The sequence below is a fragment of the Podarcis tiliguerta genome, assembly GCF_965153285.1.
Source record: "Podarcis tiliguerta genome assembly, chromosome: 8".
In the NCBI taxonomy this organism is placed as follows: Eukaryota; Metazoa; Chordata; class Lepidosauria; order Squamata; family Lacertidae; genus Podarcis; species Podarcis tiliguerta.
In genome coordinates, this window is record NC_139541.1 from 87,487,446 (window position 1) to 87,509,102 (window position 21,657).

Consider the following 21,657-nt stretch of genomic DNA (forward strand, 5'->3'; position numbering starts at 1 on the left):
TGAAGGGCGAGGGGATGGGCTCCTGCTGCAGGGCTCGCTCTCCGGCAGAGCCCGGCCCCAAAGGGCTGTTGAAGGGGACTGGCATCAAGCCCAGTGGCCCCGCCGTGGCTCTCTGCACATGCTCAGGCACCCCTCGGCCGCACGTGGAGACGGGCAAATGAGAGGGCGAAGCGGAGGAACCTTCCACGCTGAGAAGCAGCCCGCTCGGGGGAGGGGCGCCCCCTTCATATTTCTCCGCGGTGGGTGGGGGCAAAGCGCCTTCAAAGAGCAACCGGGACCCGGCCCGTCGTTCCGTTTGCAGCGGCCCCCGTCCCGCCGCTGCCTCTGGAGCCTCCGCTCCTCGCCTCTGAGCGCGTGCAGAGCGCCGCCACGGCCCCTCCGCCTGGCCGCGGCGCTCTCGGGGGCGGCTTCCTGCGCCGCTGCGGCGGCGGCGGACCCTCCCCGGGCGGGGCCGGGACTGCCTTGAGCCTCCTCCCGCCCGGCCCCGGCCCAGCTGGGCGCCCACGGGCTGGAGGGCCGGCCGGAGCCGCCCCCTTCCTGCTGCCCGGCAGCGCCCCGGCCCCGCGCCCGGCCGCGCCCGCCCAGACCGGCCCAGGCGAGCGCAGCGCAGCGCCGGAGCGGGAGCGGGAGCCGGAGCGGAGCCGGACCGGGTAAGCAGCAGCAGCAGCCTTCGTTCTCTTGGGGAAGCCTCTCCGCCAAGCGGGCGCCCCGGAGCCCCCGCTTCCTCCAGGCTCAGCCCCGGCGCGGGATTCGAACCGGCAGCCCCAGGAGGCCGGGATGGGGCTGCGATGGCGGGGCTGCTGTTCCTAACATCCCGCCCCTCGGAAGCCACTCTCTTGGTGGGGGTATCCTGGGTGTCGCGCCTGCTCTGCCCCTTTCTAGCCCCCTCTTATTCCGCTCCCCCCCCCCGCAGGCCGGGACTTAGTACCCTCTGAGCAGGAGGTCTGTCACCTCTTGGGGGGTAGTGCTCCGTGTCCTGTCCTCCCCCCCCTCACACGCTGGTCTTGCACAGGATTGGTTTCAGGCAGTGCATTTCTGTATGCCCAGCGATCTGGGGGAGAGGAAGGGTCTCCTCTAAAGCAGCAGTTGCTCTCCTTGGGCAAGAGCCCCTCAAAGCCCCCCAGCAAGGACCGGTCAGAGACAGGGGCGCCGGCTTGGCCTGCCCGACTAGGAGGCGGTTTGGCTGGCTGGCTAGTACAGCCCAAAGAGGGTCCTTCCGGCAGTGGGGAGCTGGTCCTGTGATGGGGCAGGGAGTTGCTTGGCCTGGTCTGATCCTCCCCATAATTGGGGTGCTCTCTGCTCTCCCCTTGAAAGGATGGAGAGGGGTCTGGGTGTGCTTTCATCTCCATTTGAAGCCTGCCTCTTAGATTCCTATTGAAGCTCATTTTTTAAATAAAAACTCCTAAAAAGAAATCAGAGCAATTTACAACCATTGTACAGAAAACAATATAAACATGTTATAATCAGAGATCAGCTAGCTATTGTGGAAAACTGTGTTCCTGTTTGCCTGGTGAGATAGAACTGTTTTCAGTAGCATTACAAAATCCATACGAAGGTGCCTTCTGAATCTCTAGTGGCAGAGTGTTCCACAGGATTGGGCTGAAAGGCTCAGTTTTTCATTGTTGTCAAATGCTCCTCACCAACTCAGGGAATAACCAATGGCGCTCCTGCAGATGATCTCAGTGATGGAGCCAGGATTGGTCCCTGAGCAATTTAGGCCTAAATTGTTCAGGGCATCGTAACTTAATAGGAGGACTTTGAACTTGGCTCAGTAGGAGATGGGGAGCCAGTGCAGCTGTTTTAACAATGTCCTTGCCCAGAGGCTCCCGTCAGCAATCTGGCTGCAGCATTCTGCACCGGGAGCTTCTGAACCAGTCCCCAGGGAATTGGCAATTCCTTGTAGCTGAGTAAGATTGTCTTCCATAAACACGGTTTTAACAATGAGTCCTTAAGTGACTGTGGAGGCCAGTTCTGGATCCACACGTCCTTCCACAGTGGGGACATTGGTTTCTGGGTGATAGTTGATCACGGTGTGGATTTGCCAAGCGTGCCTTCCTCTTAGCACATTTCTCCCTTCTGTCCTGAGTTCGAGTGTCTTCAAAGTCCGTGACACCTTTGGTCAAGGCTGTTCTCCAACTGGAGCGCTTGCAGGCCAGGGTTTCCCAATTGTTGGTGTTTATACTACATTTTTAAAGATTTACCTTGAGACAGTCTTAATAATAATAATAATAATAATAATAATAATAATAATATTTAATAATATTATTTATATCCCACCCTCTCCAGCCGAAGCCGTGCTCAGAGCGGCTAACAACAATAAAAGTAACACAACCTCTTTTGTTAACCGCCAGCATTATGCTTTCCATTTTTAAGTTTGGAATAGAGTAGTTGCTTTGGAAGACGATCATCAGGCATCTGCACAACATGACCAGTCCAACAAAGTTGATGTTGAAGAATCATTGCTTTGACACTGGTGATCTTTGCTTCTTCCAGTACACTGGCATTAGTTCACCTGTCTTCCCAAGTGATGTGTAGAATTTTTTGGAGACCCTGTTGATGGAATCTTTTGAGGAGTTGGAGATGGCGTTTATAAGTGGTCCATGTTTCAGAAGCATACAGTAAAATTGGTAGTACAATAGCTTTCTAAACAAGCATTTTGGTTTCCCTGCAAATGTCCTGGTCCTCTATCACTCTGCACTTCAATTGGGAGAAAGCTGCACTCGCAGAGCTCAGGTGATGCTGGATTTCAGAGAGGAGCGTACCCCCACGACACAGGTGCCAGGGGGCCAAGGACCCCTCACTCAGTGCTACTCTCTGGCTACGACCCTGGGGAGACAGACAGAAGTGCTGCCATATGGCCCTCCCATACCCACCCCACTGAGCTGATCTCCCTCTCCCTGCCCCTTTCGCAACACAGGTCCTCCATCAGGGTGACCGAAGCTGTTTCAGTACGGACCCATGGTTGTGGGCCCAGATGCCCTGGTCTCAAATGCAAACAGTTTGCTGGGGTGTAGAGGCTGTGTGAATTTGTGGCTATTTGAGGTTGCTGCTTCCTGCAGCCGTCCAGGTGATTCTTTCCCAGGGAAATTTTGGAAGGAAAGGAGAGCAGGCAGCCCTTGCTCTAGTTTGGGGACTTATCCTGAGCCAGACAGCTGCTCCATGCAACTCAGTATTGGCTACTCTGACTGGCAGCTGTTCCCTGAGATTTCGGGCAGGGGAGGTTATCAGCCTTACTTGCACGCTCCACGGCTGAGCTACGACCCTTGCTGGGTGGGGTGGACTGGCTGACCCTTTGAGTCACTTCCAGCACCACCATTCTAAGATTCCCAGCGCATGCCTGTGCACCCTAGGAGACTGGGCTGGGTTGGGGCGGCTTCAGGCTCAGCCCCTCGGGGTTCAGCTAAGCCTTCCTGCTCAGCTTGTGGGGAAGCAGTCTTCCTTCTGGCTTGGCAGGCCTCCTGGGCCAAGGGGGGGGCAGTGAGTGGGACTGGCTGCCCAGAGATCTCTCCTCCTGCACGTTGCAGCGCCTGTGCCAACCCACAAATAAAGGGGTTGGGAAATGCCAGGAGGGCCCCGGGCAGGGCAGGCCCATGTCCCCATGTGGAGGCCTTGCAGAAGAGGCCTGCTTTGGGGGGGGGGTTGCATGTGGAGCAGGGAGTGCAGCCTCCTTGGGGGTCACAGGAGTGGGGACTTCCCTGGCGGAGTCTGGCTTGGCTCACCTTTTCTTTTTTGGTAAACTTTTAAAAAAATCATTTTATGATGTGGATAAAAACAGAGAGCAGATGAAAATTGAAAGATGGAAAGTGAAGCTCTTTCCCACACCATCATTAGAAGGAGCCTTGGTCCATTCAGCCCACTGTTATCTACACTGGCTGGCAGCAACGTGCCAGTTTTTCAAACTCAGGTCTGACCTGGGGGGTGGGGGGGTGGAGCGCCTGCTGCGTGGAAAGCAGCCCCCCCCCCCAGCTCTGTGACCCTTCCCCAAATTGCTGCTGTTTTCTGCTTTGCTTCATCTGGAGTTCCTCTCTGTGGGAAAGGAGAGTTCCTCTCTGTCTTTCTAAGTCTGTGCTTTGGGATTTTCTTGGAAACCAGGAGCTGCAGAGCATTTCCCCTGCATACAGCACGGAAGGCGAGCTCCCCTCCCAGCCCCGTTTCCTCCTCCCCCCCCCCCAGCATTAAATTTAGCATCCTGGCAGTGAGTTGATGGGACAACAAAGGAGAAGGAGCTCCGTGTCTGTGCCCTTGTCTGACCTCAGCGCAGAGTTAACTGTGGAACTCCCTCCTGCAGGAGGCCGGGTGGCCACCAACCTGGATGGCTTTTAAAGAGGACAGGACAAATTCATGGAGGAGGAGGAGGAGGAGGAGGAGGAGGAGGAGGAGGAGGCTGTTGCCTAGCCAGGAAGGCCATGCTGTCCCTCCGCAGTGGGAGGCAGCAGTGCTTCTGAAGACCATGCGCTGGAAACCACAGAGGGGAGAGCTGCTTTTGGGCTCAGGTCCTGCCTGCCAATGGGCAACCGGTCAGGCTCTGTGAGAAGAAGATGCTGGGCTAGATGGGCTCCCTTGGGCCTGATCCAGCAGCCAGGCTTTTCCTCTGTACTTAGGGAGCCTGCAGCTCCAGAAGCAGCCCAGCTAGATTCCTGGGTTCTTGGGGGTATTTGGCTGTTGTGTGAACAAGATGCAGGCCTGGCCCCTTCCTCTTCTCCTTGTCCCTGGGCCAGACCAGTCAAGGGAGCCAGCAAGGCCACATGAGGGAGAGACGACTAAGGCCTTCGGGTAACCAAGGCCTCTCCTAAGACGCGGCAATTCATAGAATCATGGAAGTGCAGAGTTGGAAGGGACCCCAAGGGTCATTTAGTCCAGCCCCTTGCAATGCAGGAATCTCAGCTCAAGCATCCTTGGCAGATGGCCAGTGAGAGGCCTTTGCTTCTTGTGTGCTGTGGCCAAGGTGAGGGAGGCTTTCTCTTTCAGTCTTTTAGCTCTTCTTGCCAGTAAAGTCTGCCTTCCACGCACATCCCAGGGCATCGCAGTCCCCCACCTGCTCCCTGTGTGTGGTTGGGGCAGTGTGTAAGTTGGTGGGCAGACAAGGGCCCCACGGAGCTCTGACACCTGGAAGGCAATGGACGGGACAGGAAAGTTTAACCTCACCCACAAAGGTGCACTCCATTATCTCCCGAGACAGACAGATGCCAACCAAACTTCTTCACATAATGCATGGCTGACCTGCGGAACTGCGGAAGGTGTTAGACAAAGCCACATAGGAGGAGAGGTCCGCCAGTGGCTCGTGGTCATGATGGCCGCGTGGAACCTCCAGTTCCAAAGGCAGCCTACCCTCGAATGCCAGCTGCAGTGAATGGATGGGGCTTTGGCCCTCCTAGCTGGCCAGCTTTTCTGAAAGCATGTCTGGCCTGGGTGGATCCACCTGGCCAGTAGGTTTTCATTTTCTGAGGTCTTTCTGAGGCACAATTCCTCCTAAGCCAGCTTCCTGTTTCTGATGGAAGCAAACTCTCCCTGCCAATGGGACGTTTGGGTTTGAGCAGGATTTCCTAGGGTGTGAGCTGCTGTTTCCCTCTCTCCCCAAATTGCCTTGGAGGGGGGCAGAGGACGGGGAGTGTCCTCCTCTTCCTGCCCTCTGTCCAGACCTGGGTTCAACCTCGCTGACCTGCACAGTTCTCTCTCCTCCACACTGGAACAGTGGAGCGCAGCTTCTCCTCCAAGTCAAGTCTGCTGCTGCCACGGTGGGGAGGCCTTTGCTAGACTGCCTCTGGGCCTGGAGGCTCCACAAGAGCATAAGAAATTCCTCCTAGATCAGGCCGGGGGGGGGGCATTAGTCCAGCATCCTGTTCTCACAGTGGCTCATGAGAGGCCTGTTATGAGGAGATCACAAGCAGGATCCGAGCCCAAGAGCAATTCTCCCTTCCTGTGGTTTCCAGCAGCTGCTATGCGGAAGCCTTGCTGCTTCTGACTGTGGCTCATTGCCACCCCAGCTCTCTCCTCCACTCCACCTGGTGAGCCAGGCTGCCAAAAGTAATGTGAATTTGGGGGTCACCCCTGCTACTGCTTTATTAAGCTACTTTTCTCCTTTTAAACCCCACATTCCTCCAGTGCGCTGAAGGGAGCCTATGAGGTCCTCCCAGCCAACCCCATTCTTATCCTCACAACAGCCCTGTGAGCTTCCATTTGTAGCCTAAAGCAGCAGGAGGGTTAGAAGGTGGATCTGACAGATCTCTGGGTGGCTTGCAGAAGGAGCTCTGTCTCTTCACTGTGGAACAGCAGCAGCAACAAAATGAGACACACACACAGAGAGAGATTATACGGCTGAGATGAAGGTTTTTGGGTTAGCTGGGATTTTTGCGTGCCAGGACTGTAGGCTCCCGGACTCAGAATTCTAAAGGTGCACCTTTTGTGCCAGGTTAGTGGATCCCCAAAGCCCAAATTGTGCCCGCTGCCCAGTCTGAAGAGCCTGAAGATGGACCACCCTCGAGCCTGGCCCCCAGGGCGGCTGTGTGGGTGCTAAGGCATTTGACACTGTAAATCATAATGCCATGTGAACTGTCCTTCTGAAAACTGGTGGCCCAGATAAATTTCTGAACATCCTTCAGCTCCTCCGTGATAATATGACAGCAAAAATTGCAGATAACAATGGCTCTCAAAATGAACCATTCACTGTGGGATCAGGTGTGAAACAGGGATGTATTATTGGCCCAAGCCTATTTATTATTTTCATTGCCATGATCCTGCACATTGTTGAAGGGAAACTCCCCTCCGGGGTAGAAATCGTATATTGAACAGATGGAAAGCTCTTCAATCTGAGCAGGCTGAAAGCAAAGAGTAAGGTTACCATAACTTCCGTCATAGAGCTTCAGTATGCTGGTGACAACGTAGTGTGCGCACGCTCAGAGGATGACCTCCAAACCATCCTAAATATCTTCGCAGAAGCTTACGAAAAGCTTGGCCTATTGCTCAACACCCCCAAAACCAAAGTGCTGCACCAACAAGTACAAAATAACCCCTCTGCAGCGCCAGAAATACAACTCAATGGTGCGACATTGGGAAATGTCAATCACTTCTCCTACCTGGGCAGTAGGAGGGCCGACACCACAGACACTGATGCCAAAATCCAGCATCGCCTGAGCTCTGCCAGTGCATCTTTCTCCCGCCTGAAGTGCAGAGTGTTTGAGGACCGGGACATTCGCACAGAAACCAAAATGCTTGTTTACAAAGCTATTGTACTACCAACCTCACTGTATGCTTGTGAAACACGGACCACTTAGAACCGCCATCCCGAACTCCTCAAAAGATTCCATCAACAGGGTCTCCAAAAAATTCTACACATCACTTGGGAAGACAGGTGAATTAATACCAGTATACTGGAAGAAGCAAAGATCACCAGTGTCAAAACAATGATTCTTCAACATTTGTTGGACTGGTCATGTGGTTCAGATGCCTGATTATCATATTCCAAAGCAACTACTCCATTCCAAACTTTAAAATGTAAAGCGTAATACTGGTGGTCAACAAAAGAGGTTTAAAGACTCTCTCAAGGCAAATCTAAAAAAAAGAAGTATAAACACCAACAACTGAGAAACACTGGTGCCTGCGAGCGCTCCAGTTGGAGAACAGCCTTGACCAAAGGTGTCATGGGTTTTGAAGACACTCGAACTCAGGACGCAAGGGAGAAATGTGCTATGAGGAAGGCATGCTTGGCAAATCACACCATGATCAACTCCTGCCTGGAAACCAGTGTCCCACCATGGAAGGACACGTGGATCCAGAATTGGCCTCCACAGTCACGGACTCACTGTTCAGGCCGTGTTCATGGAAGACAATCTTACTCGACTACGAGGGATCGCCAAAGAAGAAGAGGCTTCTGGCTGGGGTCAGGCGGGCCGAGGTGGGATGCTGCCTGCACAAGTGCCACCTTCTTTTTGTTTCTGACTTCCTGCGTTCCTGGCAAGACCTCAGCGGAGCCCTGACTCAAAGGAAACCCAGTTCATTTCCTCAGCTAGCAGGACAGGAAGCCTGGAGCAAACCCGCCCCCCCTGGCCTTCAGTCCTTCTCCGTGCCCCTGTGTGCCTTGGGGGGCATCTGGCTGTGCCCAGGGGGAGGGGAAGTGAGGACTTTGGCCCTAATGGTTAGAGTGGTGGGCTCTGGCTGGCAAGATCAGAGTTCAAATCTTTCCTCAGCCATTCACCTCACCCTTCAGCCCATTTCTCTCCCTTTCTCCTTAGCCTACCTCATTGGGGGGTTGTGAGGATAACGTGGGGGTAATTGGCATCCAGGTCAGCTGCCCTGAGCTCATGAGGAACACCTGGATGAGGCCAGTGGTTCATCCAGTCCATCCTCCTGTTCTCACAGTGGCCAAACACTAAGAACCGGGGAATCTAAATAGACTGCCTCTGGAGCTGGAGGTTCCATAAGAGCACAAGAAGAGCCCGGCAGCTGGATCAGGCGCAAGGGGGGGGGGCAAAATTAGCCCAGCACCGTTCTCCCAGTGGCTAACCAGATTCCCCAAGGGGAAGCTCACATTCAGCCCTCTGCCTCCACCATGGTGGTCCAGCAACGGGTGAGGCTGCAGGGCAGATGAAAAGCCAGGCGTTCCTCCGACTGCCCTTCAGCCAAGAGCTCTGGCTCAGAGGCTGCCAGTGTTGCTGCTGCAGCAGCAGCAGAAAACTCCCCCTGGCAGGGAGACTTCTGATTTTATGCTTAGGGCACTTGGCCTGTGACTCCAGATCTCCTTTCTGGGGCGTGGCGTCGAATAGCTGCACCACATCTGCTAAAAAGAGAGGTTTGGGGGCTCCGCCCTTCCTGAAAGCCATGGCCGACCTGGGATGTGGGTGTCCTTTTGGCTGGCAGTGGGCCTGGGGGGAAGGCGCTCTGTGCACATGCTCAGAGGCACACTTTACATTGCATTTGCCAGGCCCAAAACCGTAACAAGCAGCTCTGGGGTATCTGTGTCACAGCCGTGAGGGTGGCCCCAAAGGAGGCTACCCGGCCCCCTGAGAGGGAGAGCTGCTAGAGCCAGAGGAGGGACAGTTTCAGGTCTTGGCTGTTTCAGCCCCCCCCCAACCTGGGGGCGGAGGAGAGAGCAAGAGCGCTGGCCATCGTTTTCCTTCCCTGCGTTGTGGGCCAGAGACCATTGCGGGCTGGGAAAGGCCGTCTGTCTGTCTAGCAGCCATGGTGATGATGATGATAGCTTTCTCTCACCAGCGCTCCTTCCTGCCCCTGAACTCAGCAGGATGCGGCCCACGTGGGCCAGGGGCCGGCCTCATTCCAAGCAGAGCTGCTCCCAATTAAAGGCTGCTACCAGAAGAGCAAACGGCTCTTTCCTGCCTTAATTGGATCAGGAGCTCTGGAGCCAAAGGGACGGCGACTGTGGCGGCCTTGTTTTCCCCCTCGCTGACTCTCCTGGCCTCGTTTGCTGTTTGGGCAACCGTTGAGCTCTGGACGGGAGCTGCAGAGAGGCGTTGCTTCCTGTCAGGGGAGCCGCTTGTTCCTCTGGGAGGTCCGCACAGACCCCCAAGCACCCCAAGGTCCAAAAGAACAGAAGAAGTCACGGTGGACCTTGGAGTCTCAAATTTCAGCAGCGTCCTGTGCAGCAACAAAATTTGGTGCTCCCTGCCCACCTTTTCGTCTCCATCCTAAATAATAGTTGCAGTACCCCCATGACTCTGTGCCCCCGAAATCCACCTCTATAAGAAAAGCCTGGCTGCTGGATCAGGCCCTGCGGAGAACCTGCAAGCAGGATCCAAGTGCAGGCAGGTTCTAAGCATGCTCTTCTAATCTTATTGGGGGGGGGGCAGATCCAGCGCTGTCCTTCTCATGAGAGCCGCATGCTGGGCTGCAGGATTAAGAGAAGAGGGCTATTGAGGACTCCTAGCCAGGATGGTCAGAGGCAGCAATGCTTCTGAATCTCACCTGCTGGAAACCTCTTTTGCTTGAAACCCTTTGAGGCATCTGGTTGGCCCCTGTGAGAACAGGACGCTTGGCCTGATCCAGCAGGTTCTTCTGGTGTTCTTTTGTAACCTTGGAAGAGATCCCAAAGGGCCGGGGAGCCCAGAGGCAGCTGAAGGAGCAGCAGCAATGGGGATCATCCAGCAGGGCAGGTGGCGGAGATGAGGGAAGGGCTTGAGAAAAGGGGTGCTGAGACAAGAAGGGGCTAACGGGGAGTGCAAGTGGCCCCTTCTCCTTCGCAAGGATCTGAGGGCTGGGTGGGAGCTTCAGGGGAGCTTCTGCTGATTTTTTCTCTTGCCATCTTCTTTGGCAATGTGCATGTTGCAGTAGCACTGCTGTTACTGGCTTGACTGGGAAACCTGAAAGAAAAACTGCAATTTAGAAAGGGGTCTTCTCTCTCTCTCTCTCTCTCTCTCTCTCTCTCTCTCTCTCACACACACACACCCCCTTTGAGCCCGCCTTCTTGGCCCTTGGCCTGATCCAGGAGGCTGTTCTTATTTCCTTATGTTCCTGAACTCTTTAGATCGTACTTTTGAGGCACGAATAACTCCTAGGCAGAAACTCTCTCTTGCTTTGGCCTTGGAAGCGGCCTTGAACTTCCATGGCTTGGCCTGCAGAGTCCTGGGAATTGTAGTTTCCATGAGGGTGGGGCTGCTGAGTAGTTCAGCCCCCCACCCCCCTTTGTGCCTGGTTGAGGTCCGGCTGCTGAAGCAGGATTTGCTGCAGGAAATCCTTTGGTGGAGATGTTATCTGCCTTCCGCCCCCAACGCTGACCCACGGGAGGGGCTTCAGAGGGGCTTTCCAGGAATACAGGCTTGGAATGGCGCCTGAAAGTGCGTCACTTGCAGCCAAGGAGCAAAACTACATTTTCCCTCCTCCTATCAGACCCTTTTCTCAGGGATTAGTGACAGCCTCAGGTTTCAGGCGGGATCGGTGTTTCCCTGCCCCAAAGTCAGGGCGACCAGAGTGACGCACTTACCTTGCAAAATAGAGGGGCACCTGCTCTCCCCCAGGAAGGAGGGGCTTTGCCTGGAGCTGGTGAGAATGGGGCATCCAGACCAGGGCCCCAAATTCTCATCCAGGCCCAGAATTGGAAGCCGGATGCTGGGCAGTTTCAGGAGAGAGAAAAGAAAGTCCTTCTTCACACAGTGGAGACAGTGGTGGCCCCCAACTTGGATGGCTTTAAAAGAGGATGGGGCTCTCAAGGGCTCTGCTCTGCCCTCCACAGCTGGAGGAGGCAATGCTGCTGAATTTCAGTTGCTGGGAACCATGTTTGAAATTAGCCAGAGGCCAGGTGCAATTTTCACCCGGCTATCGGCCACTTGTGACCAAGTGAAGATGCCTGGGCACTGTCAGGATGGCACCTGACATCATCACCATCTGGGGATCATTGGATCTGGACTGTTTTCACACACTAATACCCCCTCCTGTAGAATGCTATCCATTGTATTTTATCTGCACAATCAGAATGAATTTTAGGCACCAAAATGCTTTTTCTGTGCAGCCTGAGCAGGAGCAATGAACGACGTTATAGTGAATTGTTGTTGCTTGTCTTCTCCCACTGCCCTGCTCACAGTTGGGAAGAATATTCTGTGAATGGTCTGTGTCCCCATTAAGAAAAATGAAACAGCCAATATATATGCAGACTACCCCTGGATCAAGGGACTTTTCTTCTTTGAAGTTCTCAGCTCTAGGTTGTCATTTGAACTAGCCGGATGTTTAACTGAGAATCACTCACTCCATCATTTGAAAACAAAGACTTTAGAGCTGTCTTGTCCCCAAATGGCAACTAGACATTCGATTTTGGCGACTGCAGCCTTGGTCCATGAAGCCATTGGGCACCTAGCTTGTATATCTGAGTTTCTGACATTCTCTGGGAACTGCAGGAGGGGAGAGTTGCTCAGATCCTGCTTGTGCATTTCCAAGAGGCATCTGACTGCCCCCCCCCCGAGAACAGGATGCTGGACTTGGTGGGCCACTGGCCTGATCCAGCAGGCTCTTCTTTGGTTCTCGTGACAGCTGAGGTTGGGGCCAGGGGTTGCCTCTGGTTTACCTCTTGCTCCAGCAGTTTTTCTGCTGCTAGATTAGGAAATTGGGCATTGCTGGCTCCCAAGGTGAAGGGGCCTCTGCTCCCCCACTTCACCATGGTTTGGCTGTAGCTCCTCCTCCTGACTGAGGCTCCTCCTTCCACCTGTGTCCAGAATCAGAGTCCTTCTCCTGGCCCGCCCCTTGGTCCGGAGAAGGAAAGGGCAGACATTCTTCAACCTGTGGCTGACCATTGTTTAAAACTTAAGCCAGGCACTTTCAGGGCATGTGCTCAGTTCAGAAAGGGATGACAGGGGGAGAATGGGGGAGAGTCACATGGGATGCCTGTGAGCCAGCGTAGGGGCAGACGGCCCTTTGGCCTTGTTTGTTTCTTTGTTGCACTTGGATCCCACCTTTTCCTCCAAGGAGCTCCAAGTGGCCTGGACAGAGTTCCTCCCCTTCTCGCTGCATCCCCGCTGCAACCCTGCAATGTAGGCCATGCTGAGGGGGGCAGTGATTAGCCCCAAGGACACACACAGGGAACCTCATGGCCATGGGGCTGGAATTTGAACCCTGCTCTCTTCCGGGTCCTAGTCCAATGCTCCAACCACTACGCCACGCTTGTGATGGAGGGGCAAAGTGGTGCCTGTGCTGAGGGTGGTCCTGCCCCATTTGCCCCTTCTGGATGAGTGCCTCCTCCCTGCAGTGAGGGCTGCGCTGTTCCCTGACCCAGGGTCCCAGCCCCCCCCCAGGTCTCTCTCCTTTTGCCCCCTCAATATCTTCCTTCCTCCACCCCCCACCCCCCATTCTCTGTGCAACTCTGCTTACTGCCCTATAACTGCTGGAAGAGACCCCCAAGGGCCCTGCAATGTAGGAGCCCTGGCTAAAAAAACTCTGACCGATGGCCATCCAACCTCTGCTTCAAAACCTCCAGGGAAGGAGAGCCCACCACCTGCCAACAGTCCATTCAATTGTCAAGTGGATCTTGCTGGTTTTGCCTTTTGCGTTCTCTCCCCCCCCCCGCGCCTGCCCCCATATTCTTCCTTCTGTTTCTGAAATGTGCTGAATAACAGAGTGAGGAAGTGCATTCCAAGAAGGAGCTTCTCTCTGTCTGGGGGGGGGCAGAGGCAGGGTGGTTTCCTTCCCTGTGCGGATGGCAGAAGCACCCCCTCCTCAGGAGGAAGGGGTGCTTGGGAGGGGCTGGCTCTTGGCTCTGCTTGGCCTCCTGCTATCTCCTTGAGCCTTTGCTGACACCTCTGGGACCTTAGGGTGAAGGGGGGGGGGGTAATAAATTAACACAGCTATTCCAGGGGGTGGAGTGTCTCCCCTATGAGAAAAGGAGGCAGCATTTGGGCCTTTTTAATTTAGAGAAAAGTCAAGTCCGAGGTGGCATGATAGCAGTTTACAAAATTATGCCTGGCATGGAGAAAGTGGAGACTGTCAGAAGGCAGTGATCGCCTCCAACCTGGAAGGCCTTAAAAGAGGATTGGACAAATTCCTTGAGGAATAGAATTGTAGAATTGGAAGGGGCCCCAAAGTTCCTCTAGTCCAACCGCCTCTTGCAATGCAGGAATCTCAACTCAAGCATCCCTGAGAGATGGCCATCCAACCTCCGCTACGAAACCTCCAAGGTTGTCAGGAGAGGACTGGCTGCCAGACACAATGGCTCTGCTCTGACCTCCACAGCCAGAGGCAGCAATGCTCCTGAATTCCATTTGCTGCAAACCGCAGGAGGGGAGAGTGCTTCTCTCCCTCAGATCCTGCTTGGAGATTTCCCACAGGCAACTGCTCAGCCACTGTTAGAATAGGATGTTCAACTAGACGGGCCATTAGACTGATCCAGCAGGCTCTGCTTATGTGGACGAAGGGCAGCATTTAAATGGAATAAATATAATAACGTTCTTATGTCCCTCTGTCCCACACCTTGCCCCCAAAGTACAAGCCAGCCTGCTCAGGTGTTTTTGGAGGTGGGGTTGGGGCAAAGGGTAAAGGCCCAGAGTGTGAGAAACTTTGCTCTGGTTTCATGTTCACAGACACAGCTTGGCTCTAGTTGCTGGTTCCTGGGCTCCTCTGCCAGCATTGGGGAGTTGAGTGATATGCTTGCATGTGTGAAGCTGGCCAGGGAGGGGGGCTCAAGGAGATGAGGGGGAAGAGACAGAAGGAATGGCAGAGAGGTTGACTCAAGCTTTGCACATAAGGAAGGAAGGAAGGAGTGCAGTGCCATTGAGAAGTAGCCTCAAGTGGGGTTTGAAAGAGTTGTGTGAATGGGCTTCCCTCACTTTGGCTTTGAGGTGGGCCTTCTGGAATACCTCAGTCATTTGCAGGAAACCTTTTCTGCATTCCTGCAGGGGACCTTCAGAGTCATCTAGTCTGACCCCGCAGGCTGGCTCAGGCTCCAGAGCAGGGAGGAGAGCTCCCTGGGACACTGGGCCCTGTCTCTTGGCTGCTTTGCAGCATTCCTGGCCCGGGCCTGGCCTGCCTCTCTCTCCCCACTGCCCCTCGCTGGCCGCAACTCTGGCTTTGCTGAGCCTACAGAATGCCTGGCATTCTCCCACGCTCTTCCACGATGCACGGCTGGTGACGCTGCAGCGAGGGAGGTGGGAGAGAGAGAGACCTGAACAGGCCCCTCTTTGTCTTGGGCTCAGAGTGGGAGCAGATCTCTCTCCACTGAGTTTTGCATTCAGAGGTTGGAGGGAGCAGAGCAGGAAAGGAGGGGGCCCCAGGCAGAACATCTGCTGCTTGCACCTGAACAGTTCTGGTCAGCTCACCTCAAAGGGGATATTATGGAGTTGGAAGAAGTTTAGAAAAGGGCCACCAAAGCAAGCAAGGAAGTGGGAAGAAGTGAAAGAAGCATCAGAACAGAAGAAGAGCCTGCTGGATCAGGCCAGTGGCCCATCTAGTCCAGCAGCCTGTTCTCACAGTGGCCAACTAGGTTTGTGTGGAAACCAGCAAGTGGAATCTGAGCCCCAGAGCAGCCCTCTCCCCTTCTGAAATTTCCATCCTGGGTGGCGCTGTGGTCTCATCCACTGAGCCTCTTGGGCTTGCTGAACGGAAGGTCAGTGGTTTGAATCCCCACGATGAGGTGAGCTCCTGTTGCTGTGTCCTAGCTCCTGTCAACCTAGCAGTTCGAAAGCACACCAGTGCAAGTAGATCAATAGGTACCGCTGCAGTGGGAAGGTGAACGTCGTTTCCGTGCACTCTGGTTTCTGTCACGGTGTCCCATTGTGCCAGAAGCGGTTTAGTCGTGTTGGCTACATGACTCGGAAAGCTGTCTGTGGACAAACACCAGCTCCCTCGGCCTGAAAGCGAGATGAGCGCTGCAACCCCATAGTTTCCTTTGTCTGGACTTAACCGTCCAGGGGTCCTTTACCTTTTTACCTTTACCTCCATAGACTTTTCCTCCATTTGTCTAATTCTCTTTGAAAGCCACCCAAATTCTTATCTTATGCTTACGAGTCCCACTTCTTCAGCCAGAAGCACACATTGTGGGGTGTGAATCCAGAGCACACCCCTCCCCCCCCCCCCGTTTAATACGCTGGCTGTGAGTGTGAGGACCTGCCTGGGGACTTACTCACACTAACAATCCTTTGAACTTTCCAGGCCTAGGTCTCCCCTTTAAATCTCCATGTTTGAATGTCCTTGTTTGTGCTCTGGAGTTTCCCCTGCGGAAATCCACTCTTTACTGCTGAATCGGAGCAAACGTCAGTCTGTGGGAAACCCAAACTGGTTGGGTTTGCACTTCAGCTTTAAAGAGCATTCAGAGAGGGAGATGTGAAGTGGCAACCTGTGTCTGGACAGCACAGGGCAAAAGGCCAGTGTGGAGAAGCTCAGAGTTTGCTCTCGGCCCTGGGGCTTCTGCTGCCTGGGGTTTCTCCACGGAGATGCCAGCCAGAGCGCCAGAGGGCAGTCGCCGAGGAGGGGGAGGTGTTTGGGAACGGCTCCAGGAATGCTAGCGATGCCCGTGAGGGGTTGGCCAAGACGCTGCGTCCCTTTGTCCTCTGGCCTGGGAATGTGCGGCATCGCGTCTTGACCTTTTGGGGAACGGCGTGGCGTGGGTCCTCGGAGTCCGGGCGTGGGAATGAAATGCCACCCCTCCGTGGCAGCCTGGGATTTCACCAAGGGAGGGAGCAGGTGCCGGCTGGAGTCTTCTTGGGCAGGGAAAGGAGGGCAGCAGGAAGGAACAGTGGGAGAGGAGGAGGGGGCCGTCTGTGGAAGCCTAGGGGGCCATGCCTCCCTCTCCAGAGGTGGCTTTTTCCTCCCCATCCCAGAGGCTGACGCCTGTGGGGTTGGTGGGCAGAAGAACCTCAGAAGAGCCTGGCTGCTGGGTCAGCATCCTGTTCTCACTGTGGTCAAATACCCCTGGGGACCCAGGGCTCTAGATAGACTGCCTCTGGACCTGGAGGTTCCATAAAAACTTAAAAAGAGCCAGGCTACTGCTTGGTGGTCCTGGATCCTCTGCTGTTGCTTGAGGCTCAGGTGGCCTCAGTGACCCGGAGTGCCTTCCATCGGCTTTGGCTGGTGGCCCAGCTGTGCCCCCATCTGGACAGGGAGAGCCTGGCTACTGCTGTCTATGCTTTGGTAACCTCCAGGTTGGATTACTGCAATGCCTTCTACGTAGAGCGGTTTCTGAGCTTCAGCTGGCACAGAACTTGACAGCTAGGCTGCTCACTGGGACAAGACGGCTTGAGCATATGACACAGATCTTGGTCCAACTGCTCTGGCTACTGATTAATTTCCCTGCCCAATCCAGAGTGCTGGTTTTGACCTATGGAGCCTTAAATGGCTCAGGACCGCAATACCTCAAGGAATGCCTTTCCATATGAACCTACCCAGACCCTGAGATCATTTTCTGAGGCCCTCCTTCGTGTGCCTCCTCCTCGAGAGGTCTGGAGGGTGGCAGCACTTAGAACGGGGCCTTCTCTGCAGTGGCTCCCCATCTGTGGAATGCTCTCCCCAGGGAGGTTCTCCTGGCGCCTTCATTATACACCTTTAGGCACCAAGCAAAAACATTCCTCTTCTTCCCAGCCTTTGGCTGATTATCCAATACCCTTTTAAACGTGTTGTGGGAATGGGGTTATTGGTTTGTGTTTGTTTTATTTTGTGTTATCATTTTGTATTTTTATGTGGTGAATATCCTGTGATCTTCAGTATACAAATATAATAAATAATAACAAATAAAATAATAACATTTCCCCCTCCACAGCTGCCCAGGGCCAGGTTCCAGAGAGCCACGTGTTCAGGACAAGGCAGCAAGCAGCTGTAAGTACCTGGGCCCCTGCTCCTCCTCCATCACCACTATTGCAGCCCCCACCCTCAAGCTGCGCTCCCCCTGTCTGAATTCTGGTCAGCCCCACCAGAAACCCTCTTCAAGGAAGCCTGGGAACTGCACTCCTGCAGGTGGACCTCCTCTCTCAAATGGCGCTTCCAGTGCAGCTCTTTGGGCTGCAGACACAACCCTGTGCCCATTTTCCAGATAGGTGGCAGGTGAATCGATGGCCCTGCCCCCAAGTCTATCTACCTGCCTGCAGTACCTGGCTGCCTGGCTGCCTGTCTACTGCATTTATATCCCACTTTGTTCTCCAAGGAGCTCAAGGCAACAGACGTGGTTCTCACCCTCATTTAATCCTCACAACAACCCTGTGAGGTAGGATAGGCTAAGAGGCAATGACCGGCCCAATGCCACCCAGTGAGCTGCATGGCCCAATGGGGATTTGAACCCTGATCCCCCAGGTCCCAGTCCGACACTCCAGCCACTGCTCCATCACTGGGTTAGGACTTGAACTCGGTCCTCCCAGGCCCAGGGTTCTCCCACTGGTCCTCTGGGCCTGGCGATCATCTCTCTGGACGTTTTGCAGGTCAGCACCCTCCCTGGTGGGCTCTTGCTGTTTTCCCACTCCTCCATGACTCCTGCCGGCAGATCTATAGGTGGGAGTGGGTGTCTTACAAAGCCGTTTGTGTGTGTTTAAGTTGTGATTCCTGCATTGCAGGGGGTTGGACTAGATGACTCTTGGGGGTCCCTTCCAACTCAACAGTTCTGTGGTTCTAAGTGTAACTCACTCAGGTGTGTTTATTTCGAGAAGTGGCTGTGTTGCTCTGTCGCAGTAAAAGCAGCAGATCTGCTTATAATCATAGAGCTGCAGTTTGCAGGGCACCCCAAGGGTCATCGAGCCCAACCCCCTGCAATGCAGAATCCCACCAGACCTCTGCTTAAAAACCCAACGAAGAAGAGTCCACTACCTTCCGAGGCAGCCTGTTCCCTAGTTGCGCCTGTGTCCCTTCAGCACCTCCCCAGCCCAGACTGATTGTGCCCCTGTTACCACTGGCGGTGTCTACTACAGAGGCCAGCCCCCCCCCGGCTGCACCCCATTCCCAGCTGGACCTTTGGGGTCCCTGAGAGGCGGCAGAGCCATCTCCCCCACCTCCTGCTTCTCTCCTGCCTTCCAGACAGCCGGCTCCAAAGGGAATGAGCAGCCGCAGCCCTCCGCAGGCAGCCCCCCGCACCTGCCCCCCGAGGAAGCTGGTGACGCAGACCGAGCAGTAAGTCGGGAAGAGGGGGCGGCGGGGGAGGTGGCAGACAAGAAGACACGTTCTGAGGGTGGAGGAGGCAGGTAGGGCTGTGCCCCCCCCCAAGGAGGAGGGGGCAGGTCACACATCAGAAGATGTGGGGTGGAAGGCAGTTTGGGTGACGCCGAGTCCCTGAGCCTGTTGCCCCTCCAAAGTGTGGCCTCTGCCGCCTCTTACATCTCCATGCGGTGCCTAGTTAAACTATGGAACTCCCTTCCACAGGTGGAGGCAGTGGTGGCCACCAACCTGGATGGCAGATTGTGCCTATTCCTGGAGGAGAGGGCTATCGAGGCCCCCTAGTCACCAGGGCTATGCCGTGCCCTCCACAGTGGGAGGCAGCAATGCTTCTGAATGCCCATGTCTCGAACCTGCAGGAGGAGAGGCTCTTGCGCTCGGATCCTGCTTGTGATCTTCCCACTGGGGCATCTGGTTGCCCGCTGTGAGAACAGGATGCTGGTCTAGATGGGCCCCAGTTGGCCTGATCCAGCAGCCAGGCTCTTTGTATGTTCTTCGGGAACCTCCCGGTCCAGTGGCAGTCTATCTGGATTCTTAGGTGAAAAGAGCCGGCTGGACTGGATGGGAAGCTGGCTCTGGACTGGCCAGCAGGGGAGGGGAGTTGAGGAGCCTTGGCTCCCTGGCTCCCAAGAAAGCCTCCGCCAACGTTTAAGCCGGATAGCGAAAGGAGAATTGCTGGGTGGTGTTGGGGTGTGTTTGGGGTATGTGTGGATGGTTCTTCCAAGGAGGCTGGGAGGAATAAACTCCCACTAGCAAAATAGCTCCATCGTCTTCCCAAAAGAAGCAGGAGCCCCTGGGAGGAAGCTGTGGCAGTTCAGCCGGTCTGGTGTGCTGTGTGGACACCCTCTCGGTTCCCCCCCAGGCCCAGAAGGAGAAGCTGCATGCGGAGCTGAAGAGAGTCCTGCAGAGGAAAGGCGAGAGCCAGCGCAGCTCCGAAGAGGCCGAGGAAGAGGAGAGGGGGGAGCCCCTGGCCCCAGCCAAGATGGAGGCACGGCTGAGCTCCGTGGAGAAAACCATTGAGACCTCCGAGCTGCTGGAGATCATCGTGGAGACAGAGGCAGAAGCCGGGGTCAGCGGGATGAGCGTGGCCGGAGGGGGAAAGAGTGGCCTCTTCGTCAAGGACGTCCTGAAGGACTCGCCTGCTGCTCGGGCGCTGAGCCTCCGCGAAGGTGAGCCTCCCTGTTGGTGGAGGGAAAGAGCAGCCGCCTGGCGCAAAGCCAGAGTCTGGCTCCCTCCTAGCTCACTGTTGCCTGCACAGGCTGGAAGCAGTGGCTGTTTGGGGCTTCTGCTCCAAAACCTCCCTGCATTGCATTGATGTCCCACCTTTTTCCTCCAAGGAGCTCAAGGGGGCCTGCATGGTTCTTCCCTCTTCATTTAATGCTCACAACAGCCCTGCAATGTAGGTTAGGCCCTCCAGGTCTCAGCCAGCAAACGTCATGGCTGAGTGGGGAGATTGGAACCCTGATCTCTCCTGAATCCTGGTCCTCATCTAATGCCCACAACAACAACAACTCTGTCTGCGAGGGAGTTTCAACACTGGCCATTCCTAGGTCCCAGTCCAATGCTCTAACCACTGCACCACACTGCCAGTGAAGGGAGGGAGGGTGGGGGGACGGGACTGAAGAACAGGGATGATTCTCTGCTCTGGCGAGGGCGCCTTGCCCACCTTAAGCAACATCATAATAATTTTATCATTTATACCCCTTCCATCTGACTGGGTTGCCACAGCCCCTCCCTTGCCTCTATGAGATGGGGGCAGCTTCTACAGAGAGTTTCTCTCCTTGCGCACAGCTGCTAGGAGACCTGACAGAGGGAGAGGCAAGGGAGGCAGCTGGTGCCTCTGTGCCCTGCTGGTGGACTACCCCTTCAGGACCTTGGCAGCCCTGGACGGGGCTCAGCCCTGGTACGGGTTAAGGGTGCAGCTGCTGAACAGGGACGGTAATGGTCTCTGCATGTGAGCAGGGGCACCCTTGCCAGTTGTGTCAATAATTCCAGAGCCAAAGTTTGTGTTCCTGTAAAGTTGCCCCGGACAGCGTCTCTGGAGCTTCAGGTCTTGGCCCTGTTTTCTGGCCTGCCCCCTTCCTGCAGAACGAGCTGAGGGCAGTGGGAGGGATAACACTGCAGGGCTGTGGCTCAGCTTCAACATCTTCCCCTGTCCACCCGCCTTGTAGGCGACCAGCTCCTGAGTGCCAGAGTCTATTTCGACAACATCAAGTACGAAGACGCCTTGCAGATCCTCAAGTGTGCTGAGCCGTACAAGATCTCCTTTTGCCTGAAACGGACCGTACCCAGCACTGACGTCTCCCGCAAGGCTGGAGCCACCACCTTTGAAGTGAGGGGCCCCAAAGCCAAGGTGGCCAAACTGGTAGGTGGTCCTAGTATTGCTCTGTGGCGCTGGCCGTCTCCAGGGGTGAGAGGGTGCCTGGGGTGGCACCCAGAGGTTGACATAGATATTCTATGAACTGGTACTGAGAGGCATCACTGCCTCCAAACGGGGAGGCTGCACTTGGCCATCCTGGCTAGTAGCCATTGCTAGTCCTCTCCTCCTCCCTGACTTTGTCTAATCCATAGGAGGCAAATTTAAAAATTACTTTAAAAGAGGAATGGGCCAATTCATGGAGAAGGAGGAGAGGGCTGTCCGTGGCTCACAGCCACAATGGCTCTGCCCTGTTTTTCAATCCCACAGGAGTTGCTCTTGTGGTCAGATTCTGCCTGCTAGTTTTCCACAATGGGCCTCTGGTTGGCCACTGTGTGAACAGGATACTGGACTAGATCTCCTCTTATGTTCTCTTTTAAAGCCATCCCAATTGGGAGTGAGTTCCACAGGGCTTCACTAACTGCAAACCCCTAAATGTGGGGTGGGATCCAGTTTGGGGGTGCAGGGTTTTCACTGCAGAACTTTGGCACAGGTTTGGAGGAGATCCAAAATTTGGGGGTTCGTAGTTAATAATCCTGTTCCACAGTTTATGCTGCAGGGAGAAGGAACCTCTTTCCCCTGTCCTGAATCATCACTGGATGTCCATGAGAGAGGGAGGGAAACGCCCCTTTCTCCTTTCTCCATTTCACGCACCACTTTAGGTGGCTCCTTTCCCTCACCTTCTC

The 21,657-nt window shown here is 55.0% G+C and overlaps 1 protein-coding gene across 2 annotated transcripts in view; it reads left to right on the forward strand.

The window, feature by feature from the left end:
- Nucleotides 1-555: 555 nt before the first annotated feature.
- Nucleotides 556-21,657, forward strand: part of PRX (periaxin) — a 28,192-nt gene continuing 7,090 nt past the window's right edge. Inside the window, exons 1-5 of one of the 2 annotated variants that reach the window (XM_083454656.1) lie at nucleotides 556-650; nucleotides 17,180-17,235; nucleotides 18,421-18,513; nucleotides 19,418-19,724; nucleotides 20,727-20,920. In XM_083454656.1, coding sequence (XP_083310782.1) covers nucleotides 19,538-19,724; nucleotides 20,727-20,920 — 381 coding nt within the window. In that variant the 5' untranslated portion in view covers nucleotides 556-650; nucleotides 17,180-17,235; nucleotides 18,421-18,513; nucleotides 19,418-19,537. Of the gene's footprint in view, nucleotides 651-16,039; nucleotides 16,302-17,179; nucleotides 17,236-18,420; nucleotides 18,514-19,417; nucleotides 19,725-20,726; nucleotides 20,921-21,657 lie in introns of those variants that run through there. The other variant, XM_083454655.1, reaches the window with a different exon arrangement.